The sequence below is a fragment of the Cucurbita maxima genome, unplaced genomic scaffold (assembly GCF_002738345.1).
Source record: "Cucurbita maxima cultivar Rimu unplaced genomic scaffold, Cmax_1.0 Cma_Scf00002, whole genome shotgun sequence".
In the NCBI taxonomy this organism is placed as follows: domain Eukaryota; kingdom Viridiplantae; phylum Streptophyta; class Magnoliopsida; order Cucurbitales; family Cucurbitaceae; genus Cucurbita; species Cucurbita maxima.
The window spans coordinates 586,904-608,514 of NW_019272018.1; the positions used below are offsets into that span (position 1 = coordinate 586,904).

General features: G+C 35.8%; 2 protein-coding genes across 5 annotated transcripts; one reads left to right on the plus strand and one right to left on the minus strand.

Annotated features, from left to right (window-relative positions):
• The first annotated feature begins 8,115 nt into the window (after positions 1-8,115).
• LOC111468788 lies at positions 8,116-10,814 on the plus strand. Its single transcript, XM_023113943.1, has 6 exons — positions 8,116-8,379; positions 8,491-8,977; positions 9,378-9,516; positions 9,681-9,742; positions 10,033-10,171; positions 10,371-10,814. The coding sequence occupies exons 1-6, from the start codon at positions 8,229-8,231 to the stop codon at positions 10,518-10,520; spliced, it is 1,128 nt and encodes a 375-aa protein (XP_022969711.1). The 5' UTR covers positions 8,116-8,228; the 3' UTR covers positions 10,521-10,814.
• Positions 10,815-12,607: 1,793 nt separating this feature from the next.
• LOC111468561 (ruvB-like protein 1) lies at positions 12,608-20,339 on the minus strand. Of its 4 annotated transcripts, none has more exons than XM_023113818.1 (13): positions 20,192-20,337; positions 19,073-19,204; positions 17,263-17,451; positions 17,027-17,158; positions 16,786-16,935; positions 16,501-16,656; positions 14,889-15,023; positions 14,542-14,607; positions 14,365-14,471; positions 13,348-13,447; positions 13,163-13,254; positions 12,934-13,003; positions 12,608-12,859 (listed from the first exon to the last, which is right to left on the minus strand). In XM_023113818.1, exons 2-13 carry the CDS (start codon positions 19,160-19,162, stop codon positions 12,770-12,772), a joined length of 1,377 nt encoding a protein of 458 aa, XP_022969586.1. In that variant the 5' UTR covers positions 19,163-19,204; positions 20,192-20,337; the 3' UTR covers positions 12,608-12,769. The 4 variants fall into 4 exon arrangements, with proteins under 4 accessions (XP_022969586.1, XP_022969592.1, XP_022969595.1 ...); XM_023113824.1 differs by lacking the exon at positions 20,192-20,337 and adding an exon at positions 20,003-20,106; XM_023113827.1 differs by lacking the exon at positions 20,192-20,337 and having other exon boundaries at positions 17,263-17,464; positions 19,073-19,153.
• Between the last annotated feature and the right edge of the window lie 1,272 nt (positions 20,340-21,611).

The window sequence follows — 21,611 nt, forward strand, 5'->3', positions numbered from 1 at the left end:
GAGTGATCATAATACATGAAAGGTCTTTTTCTTCGTGAAAAACCTTGAGAAAAACCTCTCACAAACACCCTCTTCATACATACAAAATCCCTCCCAAGTTGAAGTCACTCACCGGATTCCACAATCCGATTCTAAGGCCGGAGGATAGTGGAGAAGACACTAGTGGTGGTTCGAAACCGGTTCGTGAGGAAAAGGGAATTTGAACTACAAAAAGTTAGTATTCAAACTCATTAAGTTTTAATACTTATGAACATGCTAGTTATTTACTATAATTGATGTTCTAAAAGTGCCTAAGATCCAAATTGCTTCCGCATGTGTTATATTAACACCTACATAAATGCCTCCAAAGGAAGAGCATTATGGAATTGTGAGAGATGATCAAAGGGTGAACCCCCGTGCTTTTGACCGATCTTGATTGGGGATGTTGGAATCTCGTAACCTGAAGATGTTGAACTTCTTCAAGACCATCATAAAGACCTAGACAACCACCACGGCGACCCTGTAGGAAATAAACATACCATGAAGGCTGGTAATAGACGATGTAGCGGTTATGGAACTTCCACTACCCTATTCGCTTGGGTTTGGTACCATTGGGCTAAGCGTGAAACCGGTTAGGATTTATGTGACCTAAGTGAGAGAGTTTAACTGAGGTACCTTGCACAATGAATCTATCCTATGGGAGAGCAGGTAGTCAGGTACATGTAAGGGGTAGCACCCCTAACCTTCGGGCAACTCCTTGGTTTGTGGGATGGGTTCATCAGCAACCTCTCATGGATGATGAGTAGGCTAGCATTCATCATGTTGTCCTCACCTCATTGTGAGTGTGTTCTTGAGATAGTACCTCAACTCTAGCCACCAGACACCATTGCGAAGGCTAGCTTACCTAAGTTTGTGCACAACAAGGACGATATGCTTAGATCCTAATGACTCATTGTTTTTAGTGTTTATAAACTGAAAATAAATAATAATAATAAAAGTTAAATGATTATCTAACTAAACCTAAACAATTGTGTTTAATGTGAATTATAACGAGTCTAATATAATTATATGTAATTAATTGTTTAACTAATAATACGAATCAATTACCATAAATTAATTGATTTTCACTAATCATGCTATTTTTGTGAAAAAAAAAATTGATTATTTAATTATATTTTAAATTAAATTATTGATCAAATTAATCAAATTCGTATTATTGGTTATTAAATGATTATCTAATATAATTATATGTAATTAATTGTTTAAATCAATTGCCATCAATAAATTCGTATTATTGATTAAACCATAAATTCATAAGTAAAAAATAAGTGAAATAAGAAAATGAGTGAAAATTAATTATTTTATGGTAATTGTTTAACCAATAATACGAACTTTTTTAATTAACTAGCATTAATTATTTAATTATTTCACTAATCAATTCTTAGAGTTAATCCTAGTTAAGTGAAATGAGAAATTATAATTAATTATTTTTTACAATTTAATCGTTTTTTTATTTGATCAAGACATTATACGTGTATTCAAATTTCGATACGGTTGAAATAAAATATAAATTTATTTAATTAACTCATTTAAATTTAATTAATACAATAACACAAGGAACTATTTAATAAAAATATAATTTTTAATCGTTCATCCTAGGGTTTCAATTTGGTTTAGTTTGTGAGTTGATATTTCTTTGGTCAGGTCAATTCGACCAATCCGAGAGTAGGGTTACAATCCAACTCTAGCCTACGTTTAAAAATATTTAGCGTTGGTAATCGATGTTAGTGATATGTTGTGACTACAAATATTTGATATTTGAATTTTATGAGATTTTAGTTATTAAATGTAATATTTTTTAAAATAATTATAAAAAAAGATGTTGGGCTGAACAGGATTGTAAACTCTATTCGAGTTGCTCAAGTCACTAACCCAACTAACCCAAAATTTCGAGTTAGTCCAAAGTTTTTTTTCCCAATCCAACCCAAAACTCAACCTATGCACACTCTTAATTGTTCCTCTGTGTAACTTCAAACGCTCGTTTTGATGAAACTTCCTTCTATCCTCTATTGATCCCCATTCATAGTTGTTACATTCTATACGACCCAAAATTTTGTATGTTTCATCGTAGGTTCATCTCAATAGTTCGCCATTAGCAGATGAATCGACACGAACTTACATAATTTTGTTCAACCTTAACCTAAAGGTCTTCATTTGGATACAATGTGGTAGTTTGTGGTGTGGGTAACGTTGTAGTAGACTCTAAAATCTTTCTCATGTATCATTGCGAGATTATGGTCTAGATGTGCAAACTTCATTAGGTTTGTTCGAAGCCTCAAATTTATTGAAAAAATAATTTCTTAGTTAATTATAAATAATTAAAAAAAATCAACATGAGCATAACTCAACTACATAAAATATGTACCACCGACTGAGGTTAAAAGTTCGAATATTTCATAACTCAAAGACTTATTTGATAACTAGGAATATTTCGTACAACAACGCACTCACTCGATCTAGATGAACACAAATAAATAGAAGAGAGAAAATGCAAGGAGAACTCTGGCTATAGGATTTGTATTTGATGATTATGTAGGAGGGAGAATACAGAGAATATATATGGTTCCGCTTACTATATATAGTTTTACTAGATTTAACCATCTACTATATATAACTATTTACTGCCGGATATAGTTGTATTATGCATAACCATTGACCAACTACTATATATAGCTATTTACCATATATAGCTTTATCGGATATAGTTTTATTATATATAACCGTTGACCAACTATTATATATAGCTATTTACCAGTATAGCTTTATCGGATACAATTTTATTATGTATAACTGTTGACCAAGCTATAAATAAGTAGCAGACTCCATAACCTAACAATTCTCCCACTTGGAGACATCCAGTCAACCAAGAATTTCATTTTCAAACGATCACTACACCGTACCAATTAAGGCTTTGCATAACCTCAATTTTCCAACATCAACAAATTTTGTCAACATGTCTGTCGGATTCTTTGTACCCTCTATATTCTCTAAACACATATCACCTTATTCCACTGACCTATGAGTGAAATGGTATTGTCTTCTAATGTGTTTTGTCCTTGAATGATAGAGTGGGTTTTTCACCAACTATATGGCGTTCTAAATATTTGTATAAAGAATCTTCTTGCACTGCTTCATGCCTAATTCTTCTAGATAGTCTGTCATCCGTATCATCTCCTTTCCAGGTTCAGCAATTGTTACGTACTCAGCCTCAGTAGATGAAAGAGCAATGCATTTCTAAAGCATGGACATCCAACTCACTGCTGGTCCATCTATAGTCTAGATATATTTAGATGTGCTCTTGCTAGAGTCTACATCTCCACTCAAATCAACATCCACAAAACCTTTTAAAACTACTTTGCCATTGCAATACCAGAGTGAAGTATTGGATGTACCTCTCAGATATCTCAGAAGCCACTTCAAAGCTTCTCAACGTTCTTTCCCTGAATTTACCATGTACTTGCTAACAATTCCCACTGTATGTGTTCAAGTCTAGTGCAGACCAGAGCATACATCAAACTCCCAGCTGCAGAAGAGTACGAAACTGATGTCATGTGCTCACGTTCCTCAACTGTCTTGGGAGATTGCCCCTTTGACAATTTAATATGATTTGCCAAGGGGGTAGTCTTGGGTTTAGCATCATTCATCTTGAATTTGGACAACACCTTCTCAATGTACTACTTTTGGGATAGATTTAATGTGCTAGCAAATCTATCTCGAGAAATCCTCATCCCAAAAATCTATTTTGTTGCACCCAAATCTTTCATCTCAAATACTGAAGACAAGCTTGCCTTCAGGTGGTTTATCTCCCTCATACTTGATCCAACAATCAGTATATCATCCACATACAGGAGTAGAAACACATAAGAATCAATGTATTTCTTGAGGTAACAACACTGGTCCTTTTCACTCCTGTGGAAACCACTCTTGCACATGAAGGAGTCAAACTTCTTGTACCATTGTCTCAATGCTTGTTTTAATCCATACAAGCTCTTATTGAGCTTACACACCATGTGCTCCTTGCTTGGAGCTGCAAACCCTTCTGGCTGTTGCATATAGATCTCCTTATCTAGATTTCCATGTAAAAACACCGTTTTTACATCCATTTTCTCAAGGTGCAAATTCTCCAATGCAACAATACTCAACAGAATTTGGATAGTAGTTAATTTCACAACAAGAGAAAAGATATCATTATAATCAATGCCTTTTCTTTGTGAATATCCTTTAACTACTAACCGAACCTTAAATCTCCTTCTGCCATCTGGTTTAGCCTTAATTCTGAACATCCATTTGTTCAACAAATCTCTCTTTCCTGTAGGTAACTCAGTCAGCACCCATATATTATTCTTTTCAAGTGAGCTCATCTAATCATCCATGGCTTGCTCCCACTTGGTTGAATCTTCCACTTATAGGGCCTCATCAAAGGATTCTGGTTCTCCTTCATCAGTCAGTAACATATAATGTAATGAGGGAGAATATCTATCTGGTGCTCTGACAGTTCTGAATGATCTCCTTAACACCTGCTCAGGTGTAACTTGTTTCACGTCTGTTTCTTTAGCAACAGGATCAGGAGTTTCTTGAGTTTCTGTTGTAATATCACTGGGTGAATTTTCGTGTCACTCAAGTTCACCCCAACTTGCTTTGTAGTCTCAGAGTTTATCTTCTCTTTATCCTTGTACATGACATTTTCATCAAAGGTCACATTGCAGTGTCTTAGAATTTTCCTATTCTTATCATCCCAAAACCTGTACCCGAACATGTCAGAGCCATAGCCTATAAAGTAGCATTTCACAGCCTTAGCATCAAGCTTATCTCTCTTCTCTGGATCAACATGAACATACGCAGTACAACCAAAAGTTTTCAAGTGAGAGTACTTGAGTTCTTTTCCTGTCCATACTTCTTCTGGAAATTTGAACTTCAAGGGTACTGACGACCCTCTATTAGTTAAATATGCTGCTGTGTTCACAGCATTAGCCCAGAATGTCTTTGGTAGTCCAGAATGAATTCTCATGCTTCTTGCTCGCTCATTCAATGTTCTGTTCATCCTTCCTGCAATACCATTTTGTCTTTCCTTACTGGAAATTGTTCTTATTAATCTAATTCCCTCAGCTGCACGAAATGTTTTAAACTCTGATTTGTTGTACTCTTCTCCATTGCCAGACCTCAAACATTTGATTTTCAAGCCAGTCTGATTTTCAACTTCAGCTTTCCACTTCTTGAAGGTGACTAACACATCTGACTTGTGTTTCAGAAAGTAAACCCATACCTTCTTGCTGAAGTCATTTGAAGGTGACGTAGTACCTTGATCCACCGATCCACCAAGGGATAAAACTAGAGATGGTCTCCAAACGTCTATATGGACCATTTCCAACTGCACTTTCTTCTGTTCTTTAGCAGCCTTTGTGGAACTAACTCGTTTCTATTTGCCCATAACACAGCTCTCACAAAGACTCATATCAATAGATTTTAAGCCTTCTAAATCTCCTTTCGCAGTTAGCATCTTCATTCCTTTGACACTTATATTTCCAAGTCTATTGTGTCATAGACTTGAATTGGAAGCACTCTCAGCAGTAGCAGCAGTCATGTTTATACATTCTACAGTAGAGTATAAGGTTCCGAATTTTGTGGCACGTGCAACAACTATGGCACCCTTTACAATCTTCCATGAACTCTTTCCAAACTCTACTGCATAGCCTGTACTATCCAACTGATCAACAGAGATTAGGTTCTTCTTGATACTAGGAATGCATCTGACATCTTGTAAGGTTCATTGATTTCCTGCTAGAGTTTGTATGGAGACATCTCCCTTCCCTTCAATCTCCAAGGTTTTGTTGTCAGCAAGATACACCTTCCCGAAATTTCAAATCAGAAAATTTCGAAACAATTCCTTACTTGGAGATGAATGGAACGATGCACCTGAATCCAAAATCCAGGATTCAGCTGGGTTGTCCACACTAAGGATTAAAGCGTCCTCAGTATCTTCTGTTGTATATATAGAATCATCATCATCTTCAGATTTTTATTCTGCTTCTTCTTTAGTTTTGTACAATCTGACCGAAAATATCCTTTTCCTCTACAGCTCCTACACGTTACGTTGGGTTTGTTTGGAGACTTTCCCTGGTTCTTTGATTTTGATCACCCGTGTTTGTTTGAGCTCTTTGATTTATTTCTTCCCCTTCCATCAACAGTGAAAGCATTGTCTGATGAATCTTCAATTTCTCGTTTGTGAATACTTTCGCTGTTGAGAACTACATCTCGAATTTCGTCAAACTTCAGTTTATCAGATCCTCGGGAGCTGTTGATTACGGCAACAACAGTATCCCATGACTCGGGTAAAGATGACATCAAAATCAACGCTTTAATTTCATCCTCGAAATTAATTTCCACCGAACTCAGTTGACTTATGATCATATTAAATTCATTTATATGATCAGAAACAAATCCACCTTCAGACATCTGTAGATTGAACAATCTTTGAATCAAATACACCTTGTTCATAGCCAATGGTTTTTCATACATATTCGACAGCGCCTTCAACAGATCTGACGTTGCTTTCTCGTTAATGATGTTGAACGCCACATTTCTGGATAGCGTCAACCGGATCAACCCTAAGGCTTTTCGATCCTTGAGCTTCCACTGTTTCGTGGTCATGGTATCCAACTTCACCCCCAACAGGGGTTCATGAAGATCTTTCTAGTACAGATAATCTTCAATTTGCATCTTTCAGAAACCGAAATCGGATCTATCGAACTTCTCAATTCCAATCTTTGAACTTTTCATCTTCACAGATCGTGGTGAATTTCGCCTAGCTCTGATACTAGTTGTTAGGATCGTACAACAATGCACACACTCGATCTAGATGAACACAAAGAAATAGGAGAGAAAATGCAAGGAGAACTTTGGCTAAATGATTTGTATTGATGAGTATGCATAAGAGAGAATACAGAGAATAGAATAGAATGTACATCGTCAAAGCTTTACCTAAGGGACATATATATAGTTCCGTTTACTATATATAGCTTTACTAGATTTAACCATCTACCATATATAGCTTTACCATAACAGATATAGCTTTACTATAACCGTTGACCAAGCTATAAATAAGTAGCAGGCTCCATAACCTAACACTTGGGCATTCATGTTCAATCGTCTGCAACACAATCGATTTGCCTCTACACTAGGCCTCAACTCGACTTTGCCTTTGCTCGATGGCAAGGTATCTCGTGTGCAACGTCGTATCCAACATCATCTTGGTTCCCAACTAACATAATCCATATGTCTTTACACCATCCCAAATCACAGGGTGTCACCGGCCATCGCATCTCACTCGGTCATGCCATCGAGAACAAACACACTTGTCATTTATAACATTGAGACATCCCGAACATCCATCCATTCGGATTTTATCGAGGCATTAGCTCTCTCGTGCCTATGTCGTGTCACCTACGGACTTCGTACCGGATTGCAGGTGCATAATTCAACCTCTGACACTTGGGCTATGGTGCAATACCGACACACCTGTGCAGCCCGGTACTTGCTTAATGTGGCACATGGTAGCTTGCTTAATGTGGCACATGGCCCAAGAGTGGTGGAGAGTTGATACTATGCCTCCCCATAAGGTATATGTCTAAGCATTTCCTATCTAGTAGATGTAAATATGATTTTTGGGGAAATGATCATATGGTGTCATGGAGAGTTCATTCGATGTCCGATTGACACCAAATTTAGAGGGCTTCCATCTTTACACTCTTGTCTACTTGTTGCCACAATCTTGCTTTATCACTTCTTAACTTCAATGTTCAACGTCCTCTTTGGTCACATCATGACACTCTTCTAGGCCCTCGTGTTGCTGGATGGACACCACTTGAGGGTCACCGTTATGCTTGTCTCGACATGAGGGTCATAACCTACCCTCTTCGTAATATAGTTGTGGCATTCTCCGCCACTTAAAGTTGTCACCATCCGCGATGTCTTTCTCGAGGCTCCATGGATTGTGACACCGAGCTCCGACCTAGGTGATTAAATTGAATTTAGATCTATAGTCCCAAATGTGCTCATCAATTGGAGCTCATTTGATTTTGACCTATAATTCATATTTCGAAAGGACGCCGGCACTGCATTTGTGGATGAGGAGGGTGTCTATCTCTGCTTCTACAGCTGTCTGAACCATCGAAGCTCTTCAACAAGCAGCCATGGCGTCCTGCAGAATCGCAGTCCGACCTTCACTCTTTCTACTTGGAAGCTGCAGTTCCCGAACAACTCAACTAATTCTCCCTTCTGTTTCCTTCCCCTCACCACCGCTTTCTTCCTACTCTCCATTCTTCACCGCCGTCTCAAACCATTGTACTCTTCTCTCACTTCCTCTCTTTCTCGCTCTCGGAGGCCATACAATTTCTTTTGCATTTCTTTCTTAAATCTGTTCTTGACTTTCCTTCTGTTTTGATTGCTTTATAGCTTCAAGAAACAACCCTAAGGCAGTTTTTACAAGATGTTTTTCCTCGACTTCGGCCGCCGCATCTTCAGTAGAAGTAACAGACGCTGTAGGAAGTGACCTAGAACCGCCGGAGATTCATACACAAGACACGGTGGAGCACCTTCTCACACACTCCGATGACGTTGCCAGGTTGATGAAGATGGAGCGGAGGCCGATTAATTTAGATGGAGCTGAATATCCGCACCAAGGGCGATGGTTTCCGTACCTGGATAAGTTTAGCTGTGAAAATTCTTGGTTGAATAGTGGTGAGGTTTTGGACGCCTTGGATCCTCTCATATTGGACTCGAGGAAAGAGAGGTTCAAGAACGTCGTGCGACACAGGAGCTATTCAGTTTGTTTGGTGGTAGAGGGTTTGAGTGATTTCGGCAACGTCTCGGCGGCGTTTCGATCTGCCGATGCACTTGGATTTCAGTCGGTTCATGTGGTCTCTTGCGACGCTTCCAAAAGGTGCAAGAATGATTGAGGTGAAATTGTTTTCGAATACATTTGCCTTTTCCCCCTTGATTTTCCCAATGGAAAATTGTTTGGTTCAGGAATTCGACAGCTGCTTCTAGTCCATTGCGCCGGCGGAATTTCATTCCTCTACATAGTGTGGTTTTACTTCGTTGTTCAATGGAGCACTTGAATTCAATCAATTAGTCAATTTGCATATCTGGTTTTATATGATTAGGAGGTTAAATTGATGAAAATGCATTTGATTTCCATGGTAATTGTTAGATATGGGTGACAATGTGACACATTCTACTTGCTAATAATGACAGAAATTTCCATTGAATACATTTCATTCATGAGTCATAATCTTTCATTCCATGTTTCTTCTTCTGAGATTATTGCAATTTCAATGCAGGTACAGAGAGAATCGTCATGTTAGCATGGGAGCAGAGAAATGGTTGGACATTGAACTTTGGAACTCAACCCCAGAATGTTTTAGAATTCTGAAATCTCGGGGTTATAGAATAGTATCGACGCATCTTGGATCGAATGCGGTATTGATTCATTTTGTAAACTTTCTCCCTTCCACAATGTCCCATGAAGTAGCTTTACATTGAAATCAATTCTGTTCTTATATCGATTGTCTTATGCCAATTTTATTATTTTTCAACCTTTTTGAGCTTATCCTGACAGCTGAGTTGTGATTGTCCTGTTTTAGGTTTCTGTTTATGATATGGATTGGTCGTGTCCAACTGCAATTGTGGTTGGGAATGAAAGTAGGTAATTATCTTCTTTGCTTCAATAATACCGAGTTTGATCAAAGTTTTAGTACACTTTTTTAAATCTCTGCTAGCTGGGAGATATCTGTTATATTTAGCAAACCATAACTTAGTCCATGTTTAATAAACTGGCCTACATTTTTGTTGTCCAGCAATTCTAATCCGCTCATCCTTTGATTAGTGAGTTTCGAGTTGTGAATATTGTCCGAATCAGGAGAAATTATACTTGTAGCTAGTTATGATATTTACAATTTATGTTAGTATCTGAGGTTTAGTTCTCTTCGGTCTCAGGGGAATAAGTGATGAAGCCCTGGAGCTATCAGATTTGCATTGCACTATTCCTATGAATGGGATGGTAGATTCCTTCAACGTATCAGTTGCTGCTGGCATCCTCATGCACCATGCTGTTTGCGATCGAACATCTCGACTGGTAACTCTAAAGTCATGTTTGATGTTTTGAATTCGTTTACGCCTAAGTGGTAGTTCAACTAGTTGGGGCGCTACCAGGGGTGTTGTCTGGAAATATGTCGATTCGAGTCTTCCGGTGGGTTCGACACAAAGGATGTCAAAATGGACATATACTGTTTCTAGTACTGAATTGATGGTATGTTCTTTATCAAACTTTTCAGGGCTGCCATGGAGATCTCACATCAATAGAAAGGCAAATTCTACTGGCGGAGTTCTCACTACGGCATAACAAGAACGCAATCAGCGTTGCTCACGAGTATGCGAAGAGGAAGAGTAGTAGCACGAGCTCGGGTTTGGAGGTGTTGCTGTAGAATGGCAAGAGTGGTCTCTTGATGTGTGTAGCAAATGAGTATGAGAAGCAGAAACACACAGAAGAGCCCCCTTCAAAGTTGATCAAAACAGGTAGGCCTGGGATTAAATGGGGATCAGAAAATTTGGAAGCAGAAGAACAATTTCCCCATCTGAAGCATTTTTATCAGCCTTCTTCTTTCTGTGGTAAGCTTCAGCATTCAATTCACATGGCTCTATAATGTTTTACTGTGATTCTGTAATTGACTTGGAGAAACTTTTTAACTTAGTTGTTCATATCAGTTTTTCTTTTCTAATGCTCAAAGATGTCTGTGAAACGCAGTGTCTGGTAATCGAAAAATATGATGCTGAGTTATCTGAAATGCTAAAAGTGAAAATGTAAAAGAGATGGTAATGTGTGGATGATATTATGGATGTTCATATATGTTTCTACTCCTAAGTATTCACGATCACGAGGTACAATCGTTTGTATGTTATCGTTATTTTAAAACACTTCAGCACACGATCTTTTTTTTTTTATTATTATTATTATCTTTTATAGGTGTTGCCCTATATCGAGAATCAATCATCCAATAAAGTTTTTCAAATAATTAACATGAAGATGGTTCATAAAATGTCGATTTTTCGAGTATTGATTGGAGACGATACTTAAAAACAAGGCTTTTGTAATTTAAAAATAAAAAAGATGATTTGAAAATAGTAAACAATACTCAGTGATACCCTTTTAAAATTCATTGGGAAAAGAAAATAAAAATCATACAACTAAACAAAATAGTCCATACTAACACACTATTATTTGAAAATAAAAATCGGNATTGGACATGCATACATACAAATTTATTTTTCAGTTAAATATATAAGTAATAAATGAAAATTGAAATATTTATTTTTGGTTTTTAAAATTAAAAGTTATTAGTTTTAGTGTGGAATTAATTTTTCTAGAAATTTACTAAAAATGAAAAAAAAAAAAAAAAGAAAAAAAAAAGATATATTTGTGTGTATGATGTGAAAAAATAAAAAAAAAAATAACCTTTGTAATAAGTTCTACCTTTAAAAATTAAAACTAAATCAAAATAAATTTTGAAAACGCACTTTGTGTGAGTTCAACTCTAGAATTATAAACGAACCGATGAGTTTTTAAGATGACATGGATCAAACTAAACATGAGTCTATGTTCCTTTGGTCCCACGTGAATCCGACACATTTGATACTATATACAAGATTTTTTTTTTTTTTTTTTTAAGAAAAAAACAAGTAGGTAAATTGAAATAATAAAAAGAATCTAAATTTTATGTTGTTCAAATGGTAGAAATTCTATAAAACAATTTTTTTTTTTTTTTTTATATATGTTTTCTTTGAATCTAGATTTTGTAATTTAAATTTTAAAAAATGAAGAATTATATTAACAAAAGTTTAAAAATCAATGAATATAGTACTTTATTTTTAAACTCAAATTGTTTTTGTTAAATTTATATATGTTTAATATTGTTTATTCTAAATTATATTATAGAATAATAATTATACCAATTTTATAACAAAAATATGTTTGAAAATTAATTAATAATGGTTATATAAACCTAATATTTAATTTTATAACTACAAGTTAGTAACATTGTAGTCAAACAATCTCAATATTTCAACCAAATGACCAAATAGAAACGAAAACTTCAAGGAGTAGAAACTGAAAGGATATTTTATTTTTCCTTGAATAAAAGAATTCTTACAAATTATATAGATCTCGTATATAGTTTAACATATATAAATATTTGAAGGAGGCATGAACTACCTTTTTAAATACACCTCCAACAACAAAGTTGCCGACCTGACCTATCTGCCAACTGGTTAATAAATGGCTAGCTTTTATGTTCTAGTTCACTTCAATAGGTATGATATTTAGTTGTCAAAGAAAATGGTGCGATATTAAATCTTCAATAGATAGCCACTAAAGAAAGCTATGCAACAAGTCGAAAATAAAAAAATAACGCTCACCATTCAGTTTCTAATAACCAAATACATCGATCATAGTACCTACATCTCCTGTCTTTGGTTGGTTAATAGAGTTACGAAATGAAATTGCAAACTTATGATAGCCAAAACACAAACCCATTTTTTCATTTCAGGTGATAGATTCATGTTTGTACACATCAATTTTGAGAGAGAGAGAAAGCATCTACACAACAGAATGTTTCTGAGATAAAAATCAATGTATAGGTGGGAAATGGTTAAAAGTGGAATCCCACATCGAAACAAATCAAGAAATGTACCTTTCTTGCTGTTCTTGAAGAAGCCTTGCCGAAGACTTGGCGTCCAGATAGAGCGCACAAACTTCTTTGAGATCTCCCTGTGAGTGAGAAACAATCAAAACATAGAGCCTACAAATGAATCTCCAATAAAATGCCACATTCAAGTAAATACCTTGCATATGCTTTCACGACCATTCATTTTCGCCACGACGCTAGCAGGCGATAGCAACTGAACCGCGTGTCTACATAACAACCAAAACACTTCAGCCAAGTAAGTTCATGAACGTTCAACAATAACTAGCATGTATTATCGACCAGAGGTTATTGATAGCATCGACCAATTGTATATGAAAATTACTTATTTAAAAAACACTCCAAACACAAATCTATCATTATGGTACCTTAAAGATGTTCTCTGGCCAATCTCCCCAAGGAAAGCTAAACTTTCTTCATCTACAACCAATTCTTCCACCTGTGCCCGAATGGCTAATATCTTGACAAAGTAACAATGATAGCATAATCAGCAGTTTGGCACCTTCACAAAAAGTATTAAGATTTAAATTTCCACAAAAGAATGCAAGTCGACCTGAATCATCTCAGCAGGGCCATACGTTTGTGTTCGGATGATCACCAATCGGTCTAACAAGTCAACAGGTATTCCATGAGGGCTATTCATATCAGTCCCTCTGAAAAAATAACGTTTATTTTACGGTCCAAAAGATGTAGTCTAAGAAGCATGAATATGGAGACAAAACATGAATGCGTACATGACCAGACAAGGTGATACGTCGATTTCTACAAAAATTAGAAAACGGACACATTGGGGATAGGCTTTTTTTAGAATATGTAAATTTCACATAAGAATAATAAATCTACACCCCATATAAAAGTTGATTGTTTTCAACATTCTTAGTAGCAAATATGTTCTTCTCCGAGGCAAGATTCAGGGCATGCACTACACGTGGTGTCTATACAATCGTCGAAAGTTGTATTTCGATAATTAGCGTTGCACCTTCGCAATTAAGAAAATTAACTGTTATCACTTCAATCACATTTTCATGATCGACTTCAACCCATTTCTTCTAGAAACATTGGTCTACCTTCAGAAGTTTCCATAAAGTTAATCAAAGGTCTCCTTTGTGAGCTCCATCCATCATCACAATGCTCATCCCCTTCATAAATGATTCACTTGTAATCGATACAATAATCTCTTCTTTTTGGAGAAGACTTGTCATAACAAATTACATCCAGGAGGCATAAAAACCGACAACATATGGTTCGAAACATAAGTAAAGGTGCCTATAAAATATGGATTTCTTGCCAAATGAAAGGGCAAGTCAGCAGAATAAAACATTCAAGCAACAAAGGCATGTAATTGGTCTTGTAATTATATGTTTGGTCTCATATTACTGGATTGGAACCCTTTTCTTTAATCGGGTTACTTTCGTGGGCTTGATTTTAACGATGTCATTGTATTCTTTCATTTTTTTTTTTTTTTTCTCAATGGAAGCTCGTTTTTTCTAAAAAATACATCTCAAGCATGCAAAAGGTGCAAGAATGTGCAACTTGAAATACAGGATCAACTAAGGGCAAAGACTCATACCGTACATTGCAGATTCCTCTGTTTGTAGCAAAGATCACTATTGGGGAGAGTGAGCTCTCTAAAGCTCGATTTAAGTACGAAAAGCACTCCATATCCAGCATATGCACCTGGAAACTTTACTTACCTCATAAGTTTGAGTACAGAGAATGTCGAGAGAGCTTAAAGAGAAGAAATAACCTCATCAACGAATAGAACTCCCGGGACAAGTTCTGCTATACCTTCGTCAATATATCGGTTAACCACCTGTCGGTAAAATAAACTCTACCAAGAATTATACTTCTATATCTTGTGTTTAAAAATTTCATACTACTGAAAATAGAATAAACCCTCCAGTGTTATTGAAAAATCTCATGAAACTTTGGAACAGTACTGGAAGTATTTTCTCGTCGAGAATATAAAAATAAATCAAAGAAATTAAGAACTCATGTCCCATTCAAAGTATAATAATACAGTCCACGATTCAGGATATCACCAAGAACGTAACTCAAAAAAAAAAAAAAGATCTTTCAAACACAAAGAGCTACCTTATTTACTTCTTGCCGCAACTTGTCTGTGATTTCCGTCTTCCTTGGCTTCATCATCTGACCCATTAGAGATAGTATATCTTGTCCACCTTGAGGCCGAGCATTGGCAGCATCTAGATCATGTAGAGTCACATCCTGTCAGGTAGAAAAGGAAAATGCAATAAAATTAATACAAAATTATGAGAGAGCAATAGTATGCCATATGTTGAGATTATTAGTAGGATATTGATAAGGGCATAGTGGTAATTAGTTAAGGTGACTTGGTTTTAGATAAGGGAGTTGGGGGTCGTAGAAGGGGGGAATGATTTTGGGTCTTTGTGAGAGTATTAGTAAGGGATATGTTGGGAATATTAGTAAGATATTACTTAGGGCATAGTGTAAATGGTTAAGGGTGACTTGGTACGGGAGTTATGGAACTTAGAAGGGGAAATGATTTTGAGTATTTTTCCGTGTGGGACTTTGGACATAGCCCTCTCAAACGGTTATTGCAATTGTAAATTTTTTTTCTCGACATTGCAATATAGTGTATACTTATAATTGTTACCAGAATCTTAACAAATTAATAGTCTACATATCTCCAAATTTAAGAATGTTAAGCAAGAAAGATTCAAAAACTTGATTTTGCTATTAAAAACACGCATACACATGAATGCATTGTGAGATCCCACATCAATTGGGGAGAAGAATGAAGCATTCTTTATAAGGATGTGGAAACCTCTCCCTAACAAACGCGTTTTAAAAACCTTGAGGGAAGCCCCAAAGGAAAGCCCAAAGAAGACAATATTTGCTAGCGGTGGACTTGGGTTGTTACAAATGGTATTAGAGCCAGACATCGGACGATGTGCTTGCAAGGAGGCTGAGTCCCGAAAGAGAGTGGACACGAGTCAGTGTGCCAGCAACGACCCTAGGCCCCGAAGGGGGGGTGGATTGGAAGGTACCACATCGATTGGAGAAGGGAACGAGTGCCAACGAGGACGCTGGGCACCGAAGGGGGTGGATTATGAGATCCCACATCAGTTGGGAAAGAGAACGAAGCATTCTATATAAAGGTATTAAAATCTCTCCCTAGCAGACACGTTTTGAAAACCTTTAGGGGAAGCTCAAAAGGGAAAGCCTAAAGAGGACCATATCTATTAGCGGTGAGATTGGGATGTAACATGCATATTCCATCACTGGTGTGAAACATGCTAGGCCAGAGTTCTTAATGGAGCAAAGAATGCTAGTGCAAAGCTCCTGGCAATAGCATAGTAAATTAAGGTGGATATATACCCCAAAAAAAAAAAAAAAGAACAATTAAGACTTTTGCAAAATCATAACAAAATAAATAAACAACAGGAAGCAGTTTCCAGTCAACCAATACCGGACAAAGATTTGATTAAAGAAAAATACCGATATCCTACGTGTACATTAAACGTGCATCCTACAACTTAATAGTGTTCATAAATATGATAAAAATAATTATATAAACTTGAAACAAGAATGCCAGAATTATATCAAAGAAAACACATACTTTATGTAGTTTTTCTCTTAAGCAAGCTAGCAAACTAAAGATTTACGACTGTAAATATTACGATATTGAGGAAATGCAATACAGTAAAGTTAAATTTCTCACCTGGACTATTTCTTTCCTCTTGTGAACTTCACCTTTAGGAAGTGGAACATATTCTTCAGCTTCAAGATCAAACTCTGTAGCAAAAGCATCACTTCTACCCACCCTTTTCACAGCTCCACTATTTGCTTCTATATATATAACATCACCAACAGCTACCTGAAGATTACTTTGCATAAAGATGCTTCATTATAACCAGAATGGTCATTGGTAAAAAGGTACAGCACTTCCATTACTTAGTAAAAACATCCATACGCCCCCCGAAACGATATAATTAGCAAATGTCACCTTCTCTTTAATTAAGGCATCATAGATGGTCGGATCCAATTTTAATTGCTTTGTTCCTTTAATAGTTTTTAAACCAATGATAACATGGCTTATGCTTTTACCATAGCCACCAGTCATGCTCTCTGTTTCTTCTGGTGAAAGTTCAGTCACCTGGGAAAAAGGATACCTCACATCAAGTGTTTATAATAGTTGACAACAACAACATTTAAAGATTCATATGCTTGAGGCACTAGGCACTTACCTCTCCCTCATAGACCTCTTTCTTCTCCTTGATACGTAGACCAATAGATCGTCTGAAATTTTCCATCAAAACCTCGGTTTTCTTCACTTCGGATGAGTATACTTCAGACCCAACCATTGGACAAAAGGGAACCTGTCCATGATAATAAAGTAAGCAGATTTTCTAAGCCAAGGCCAACAAAAAAATAATTCTTGGGGTCTTTCTAGGAGTGTGGTGAGGAGGGGAATCAGAAGGACCTTGCTTCCTAGCTCCTGTGATATTCCAAGTGCAAGCGCAGTCTTTCCAGTACCAGGAGGTCCAGCTAGAAGAAGTGCTCGGCCAGCCATTTTCTTCTGTCGTATCATATCAATAACTAACCCTGCTGCTTCTCTTGCTTCTGATTGACCCACAAAACCTGAAGCTAGTGGCAATGCCTTTCCTGATGCCTAAAATGGATACCTATGGATGTCACTTTTTTTACTAAGTGGACAAATATTTCTTTTTTACTTTTTAGCAGGAAAGATAAACAGACAATGATCATAATATGATATGTTCCTGTGCATATTATTATAAAAATTCATTCCATGTTTGCTAAATAAAAGAAAAGTTAATAAAAAAGAAAAATGTATAGATGTAAGTAAAACTATAATTCTTTTAACACAAATATGGTTCTGAGTAAAGACTACTGAGAGATACATAAAGGCCCTGGCTAAAAAATCAGAATTGTAAACTCAGAACCTTTCTACCCCATGAAATTCCTTTTTCTTTTTTATGAAGGAAATTAATCAAGCATCCAAAAAAGGAATTTCAAGCAATCCAAACAAAATTATAGCTCCAAAGAATATGATCAAGGCCTTCCTCCACCTTCCGACAAAGAATGGAACAAAACGGCCCAATCAAATTAGACAACTTTTTCAAAAGCCGATCTCTAAAGTGTTATCTCTTTCGTGGATTACCAGTCAAACAAAGAATTGTACCTTCTTTGAGAAAAAAACGACTCACCGACTAGGGAGGGATTCAATAAGCACTAAACGAATGAATTACAAGAAAAAACAAAAATTGCCCTAGTCAAAGAAAACTCCTAATCAAAGATATGAAAGTAAAGAGAGTCATGATGTTCATCGTTTCCTTATTAGATAAAAGACGACAAAAGCTAAACAAGGAGAGCTCCTAGAAGGATCTAGAATGTTAGCAACAAAATGATTTTTCATAGAAGACAAATGGTATAAAAGAGGAAACATAACGCAAAGGGGTATATCCTCCACCCATTTATCCTCCCAGAAGTACATTTCCTTCCCATCCCCCATCAAGTGCTGGACCAGAATAGAAAAGGTAGGGAGCTCATTGGAGATGTCTTTCCAAGGATTTATGTACGTGCCATTGACCCTACCCAACAACCACTCAAAAGAATTAGGACCATAATTACTCACAATTATTCTATGCCAAAAGGTGTTAAGACTCAAGGGAAACCACCATAGCCATTTAGCCAACAAGGCTCAATGGCGTGTCCTAAAATTCCCGGTTCTAGCCTCCCAAGATTCATTGATTTCCTCGATCAAAAAATGTGCACTCCTTCCCTCGTCCCCTAAACGAGGAGCTCTGAAGAGGGAAAGTAAATAAGTAAGGATGTCCCTTAACATTGAACGAGTGAGAGTTAGTCTACCCCTCAGATAAAAACCCTTCTCTTCCAATTAGCAAGTCACTTTTGCACCTTCTCTACCAAAGGGTCTCAAAAGAAGATAGATTTGAAGCAAAGAGAAGGGGTGCAATAACAAAGCTCTAAAGCTCCCAAAGAGACTAAAACAAAAGAAGGAAATGACCAAAGGAAGTTTCTACATAAAAGACAACACGAGAAAGAAAATTTCATATAAAATTTCAGTTTTTACATAATTGATTAAATGAGAGAGGAAATTTCATATAAAATTTCACAGAAAGTAAATGTAGTATATCACACACAAGCCAAAACATGGAGGGAAAAAATAATAATTTTCGATTCGTTTAAAAGTAATTTTAAAACCAAATAACAATGATTATTTCCTATTCAATGTAAAGTTAAGAGCGAGATACCTCAAGACCAAGTCCTTTAATGTGAGTGTGAGTGGCTACCCGTTGCTTCTTAGAGGTTGATTGAACCTCTTCTATCTTCATCTTGTCCATCTTAGCTTAAAAGGAATATCTGATGCTCAAAATCCGAGATGCCTGAGAATGAAAATACTTGATTATCCAAGATTACTATGTTTATTAGACAAGAAAAAATGGTAAAGATAGTTGTGAATGGTTGGAAGAGTAGAATGTAGCTTGACTGTAAGTTAGGCCAATAATCCTCTTGGTTTCAATTTTTTCTTTCTATTCATATCTTTCACTTACGTAACCCAAATCTGCTACTACAAACGTCTAATGCATGTCAACGTGCGAAGAATCAAACATTAATTATATATATGATTAATGTACTCTACACACAAAAATTAAATCTAAGTTACCAAAACTTACCAATATATTACCATCATGCAAATCAATTAAGTTACATTAATAAAAATTCCCATTGTCTTTTTTTAAACCTATGAAAGCTTAAAGGATATTTTTCAAACAAAATATTAACAGTTTCCATCTGAAACTAATGGTAAGGGTTTTTTTTTTTTTTTTTGTATTTTTTAACTTTTATTGAAAGTTTAAGGGTATTATTGGACCTTTTGAAAGTTCTGGGTATTTTTAAACAAAGTACGAACTTTAGGGGTATTCGTAGCCAATCAATTATAATGTATACAAGTAAATTTGAGCTGCAAAAGATAATATACGGACTAAATAGATACCACAGCCACAGATCATATACATATTTCCGAAATTATACTAATAGCTGCAAAAATTTAACATCTAAAAATGGGGGAAAACGTATTTGGACTATTAGTCAATTAAAAACACTCTCCACAATTTACAGTGTGATCACTTGAAAATCCTAAAAACACTAAAATGTGCTTAAAGTGCTCGAAGGAATAGTACTCAATTCGTGCTTCTTTCACTTAAAACCACACTCTTCAAAATCATTCCAAACTCGCCCCTTAATCCCAAACCAATATTTCGTGTTGCCTAAGTTTCCAACCTTAACAAGCAAAAAACAAACGCAATATAAGGATTGTAGGAATACAGTAAAAAAAGAAAAAAGATATCCATCCAGACACAGGAGATTACCTGATTTTGAGAGAGTGTGAGAGGCAGGGAGCGGCGTCGAGTTGGAAGGGGGACTGAGACGGCGACGGCTGAGAGTGCAGCATGCGGCGACACGGCGGGGCCGGGTGCAGTAGTAATGGGAGCGAGAAATGGCTGACGTTTAAGGAAAAAGAACTGCTAGTAATAGTTAAAAGAACTAAATATGGTAAATTATTTTATTTATATTTAAAATTATTCTCAAATATATTATTGATACCAAATAAATTTTGATTAGATAAAATTTATGTCAAAGGTATAAAAACAAGCCTTAAATTAATTTTAATTTATTAAATATATGTTTAGAGTTGAATTGAAATTTTAAAAAATCGAAAATTTGGGTCAGTTCACAAGTTGACATTTTTTGGGTCGGGTCAACCTGACCAATCCTATCAACCCGAAAATAGGGCTACAATCCAACTCTACCCTATTTTTAAAATTATTATGAAAATTAAGAACGCTTGACGTTTGTATATTATGTTAATGAAATTTTAATTATTAATGTAAAATATATTATAGATAAACCGGACAACCCAACTCGAAATATATAGAGTTGGGTTGGAGTGTAAACTCTATTCTGATTGGTTGGATTACCCACTCAACTAACCCGAAATTTTGAATTGGTTCGTAAAATTTCCCTAACTTAACCGTTTTAGGAACTTACTTAATATAAATTAAAAAGTTTAGAAATCTATCCGATACTTTTTTAAAGCCCAAGGACCGAATACACACAGACGTGAAAGAGACTAAACTTATAATCTGTCAAGTTTTCTAAGATGTAATAGAAATGCCCGAGGCATGAACACGCAATAATGCATGAGATTCTAATATTTATAATTTTCATTATCATGTACTACAACCCCTCTAGCTCTTCCTTCTTATCATAACATTTTTATCATATCTTCCATGGTTGTATCGAGGTTGTATCTCATGCCAAAAACGCCTTATTGCATGTCATTCATACCATATATCTTAACATGTCACATGTGTCATATCATAAACCTATCATGTCATAAAGCATATCACCATATGTGTCGTATCATCAAACATATCATATCGTTCACCTATCATATCTTAAATATATCGTCAAATGCATCGTATCATAACACTTATATCATATCATTTACCTAGCATATCATAACATATGTCGTAACATTTACATAACGTATCATAATCATATCATTTCATAACATATATCTTATCTTCACATATTATACCTCGATTATATCATCATACATATCATATCATAACATATATTATATCATTCACAAATCGTACCATCCATATCTCATATCATAAAAAATATCTTATCCACCTCTTATCATATCTCAAATATATTATCAAATGCATCGTATCATAATAGTTATCATATCATTCACATATCATAATATATATCACAACATTT

Excerpts from the sequence above, each read along its gene's own strand:
- LOC111468561 (XM_023113818.1), bottom strand. The coding sequence starts at position 19,162 with ATGGACAAGATGAAGATAGAAGAGGTTCAATCAACCTCTAAGAAGCAA. Across the intron at positions 17,452-19,072 it reads TTAAAGGACTTGGTCTTGAG|GCATCAGGAAAGGCATTGCC; the intron begins GTATCTCGCTCT and ends TATCCATTTTAG. Across the intron at positions 12,860-12,933 it reads GTCGTGAAAGCATATGCAAG|GGAGATCTCAAAGAAGTTTG; the intron begins GTATTTACTTGA and ends TCTCACTCACAG.
- LOC111468788 (XM_023113943.1), top strand. The coding sequence starts at position 8,229 with ATGGCGTCCTGCAGAATCGCAGTCCGACCTTCACTCTTTCTACTTGGA. Across the intron at positions 8,978-9,377 it reads TCTTGCGACGCTTCCAAAAG|GTACAGAGAGAATCGTCATG; the intron begins GTGCAAGAATGA and ends ATTTCAATGCAG. Across the intron at positions 9,743-10,032 it reads GTGGTTGGGAATGAAAGTAG|GGGAATAAGTGATGAAGCCC; the intron begins GTAATTATCTTC and ends CTTCGGTCTCAG.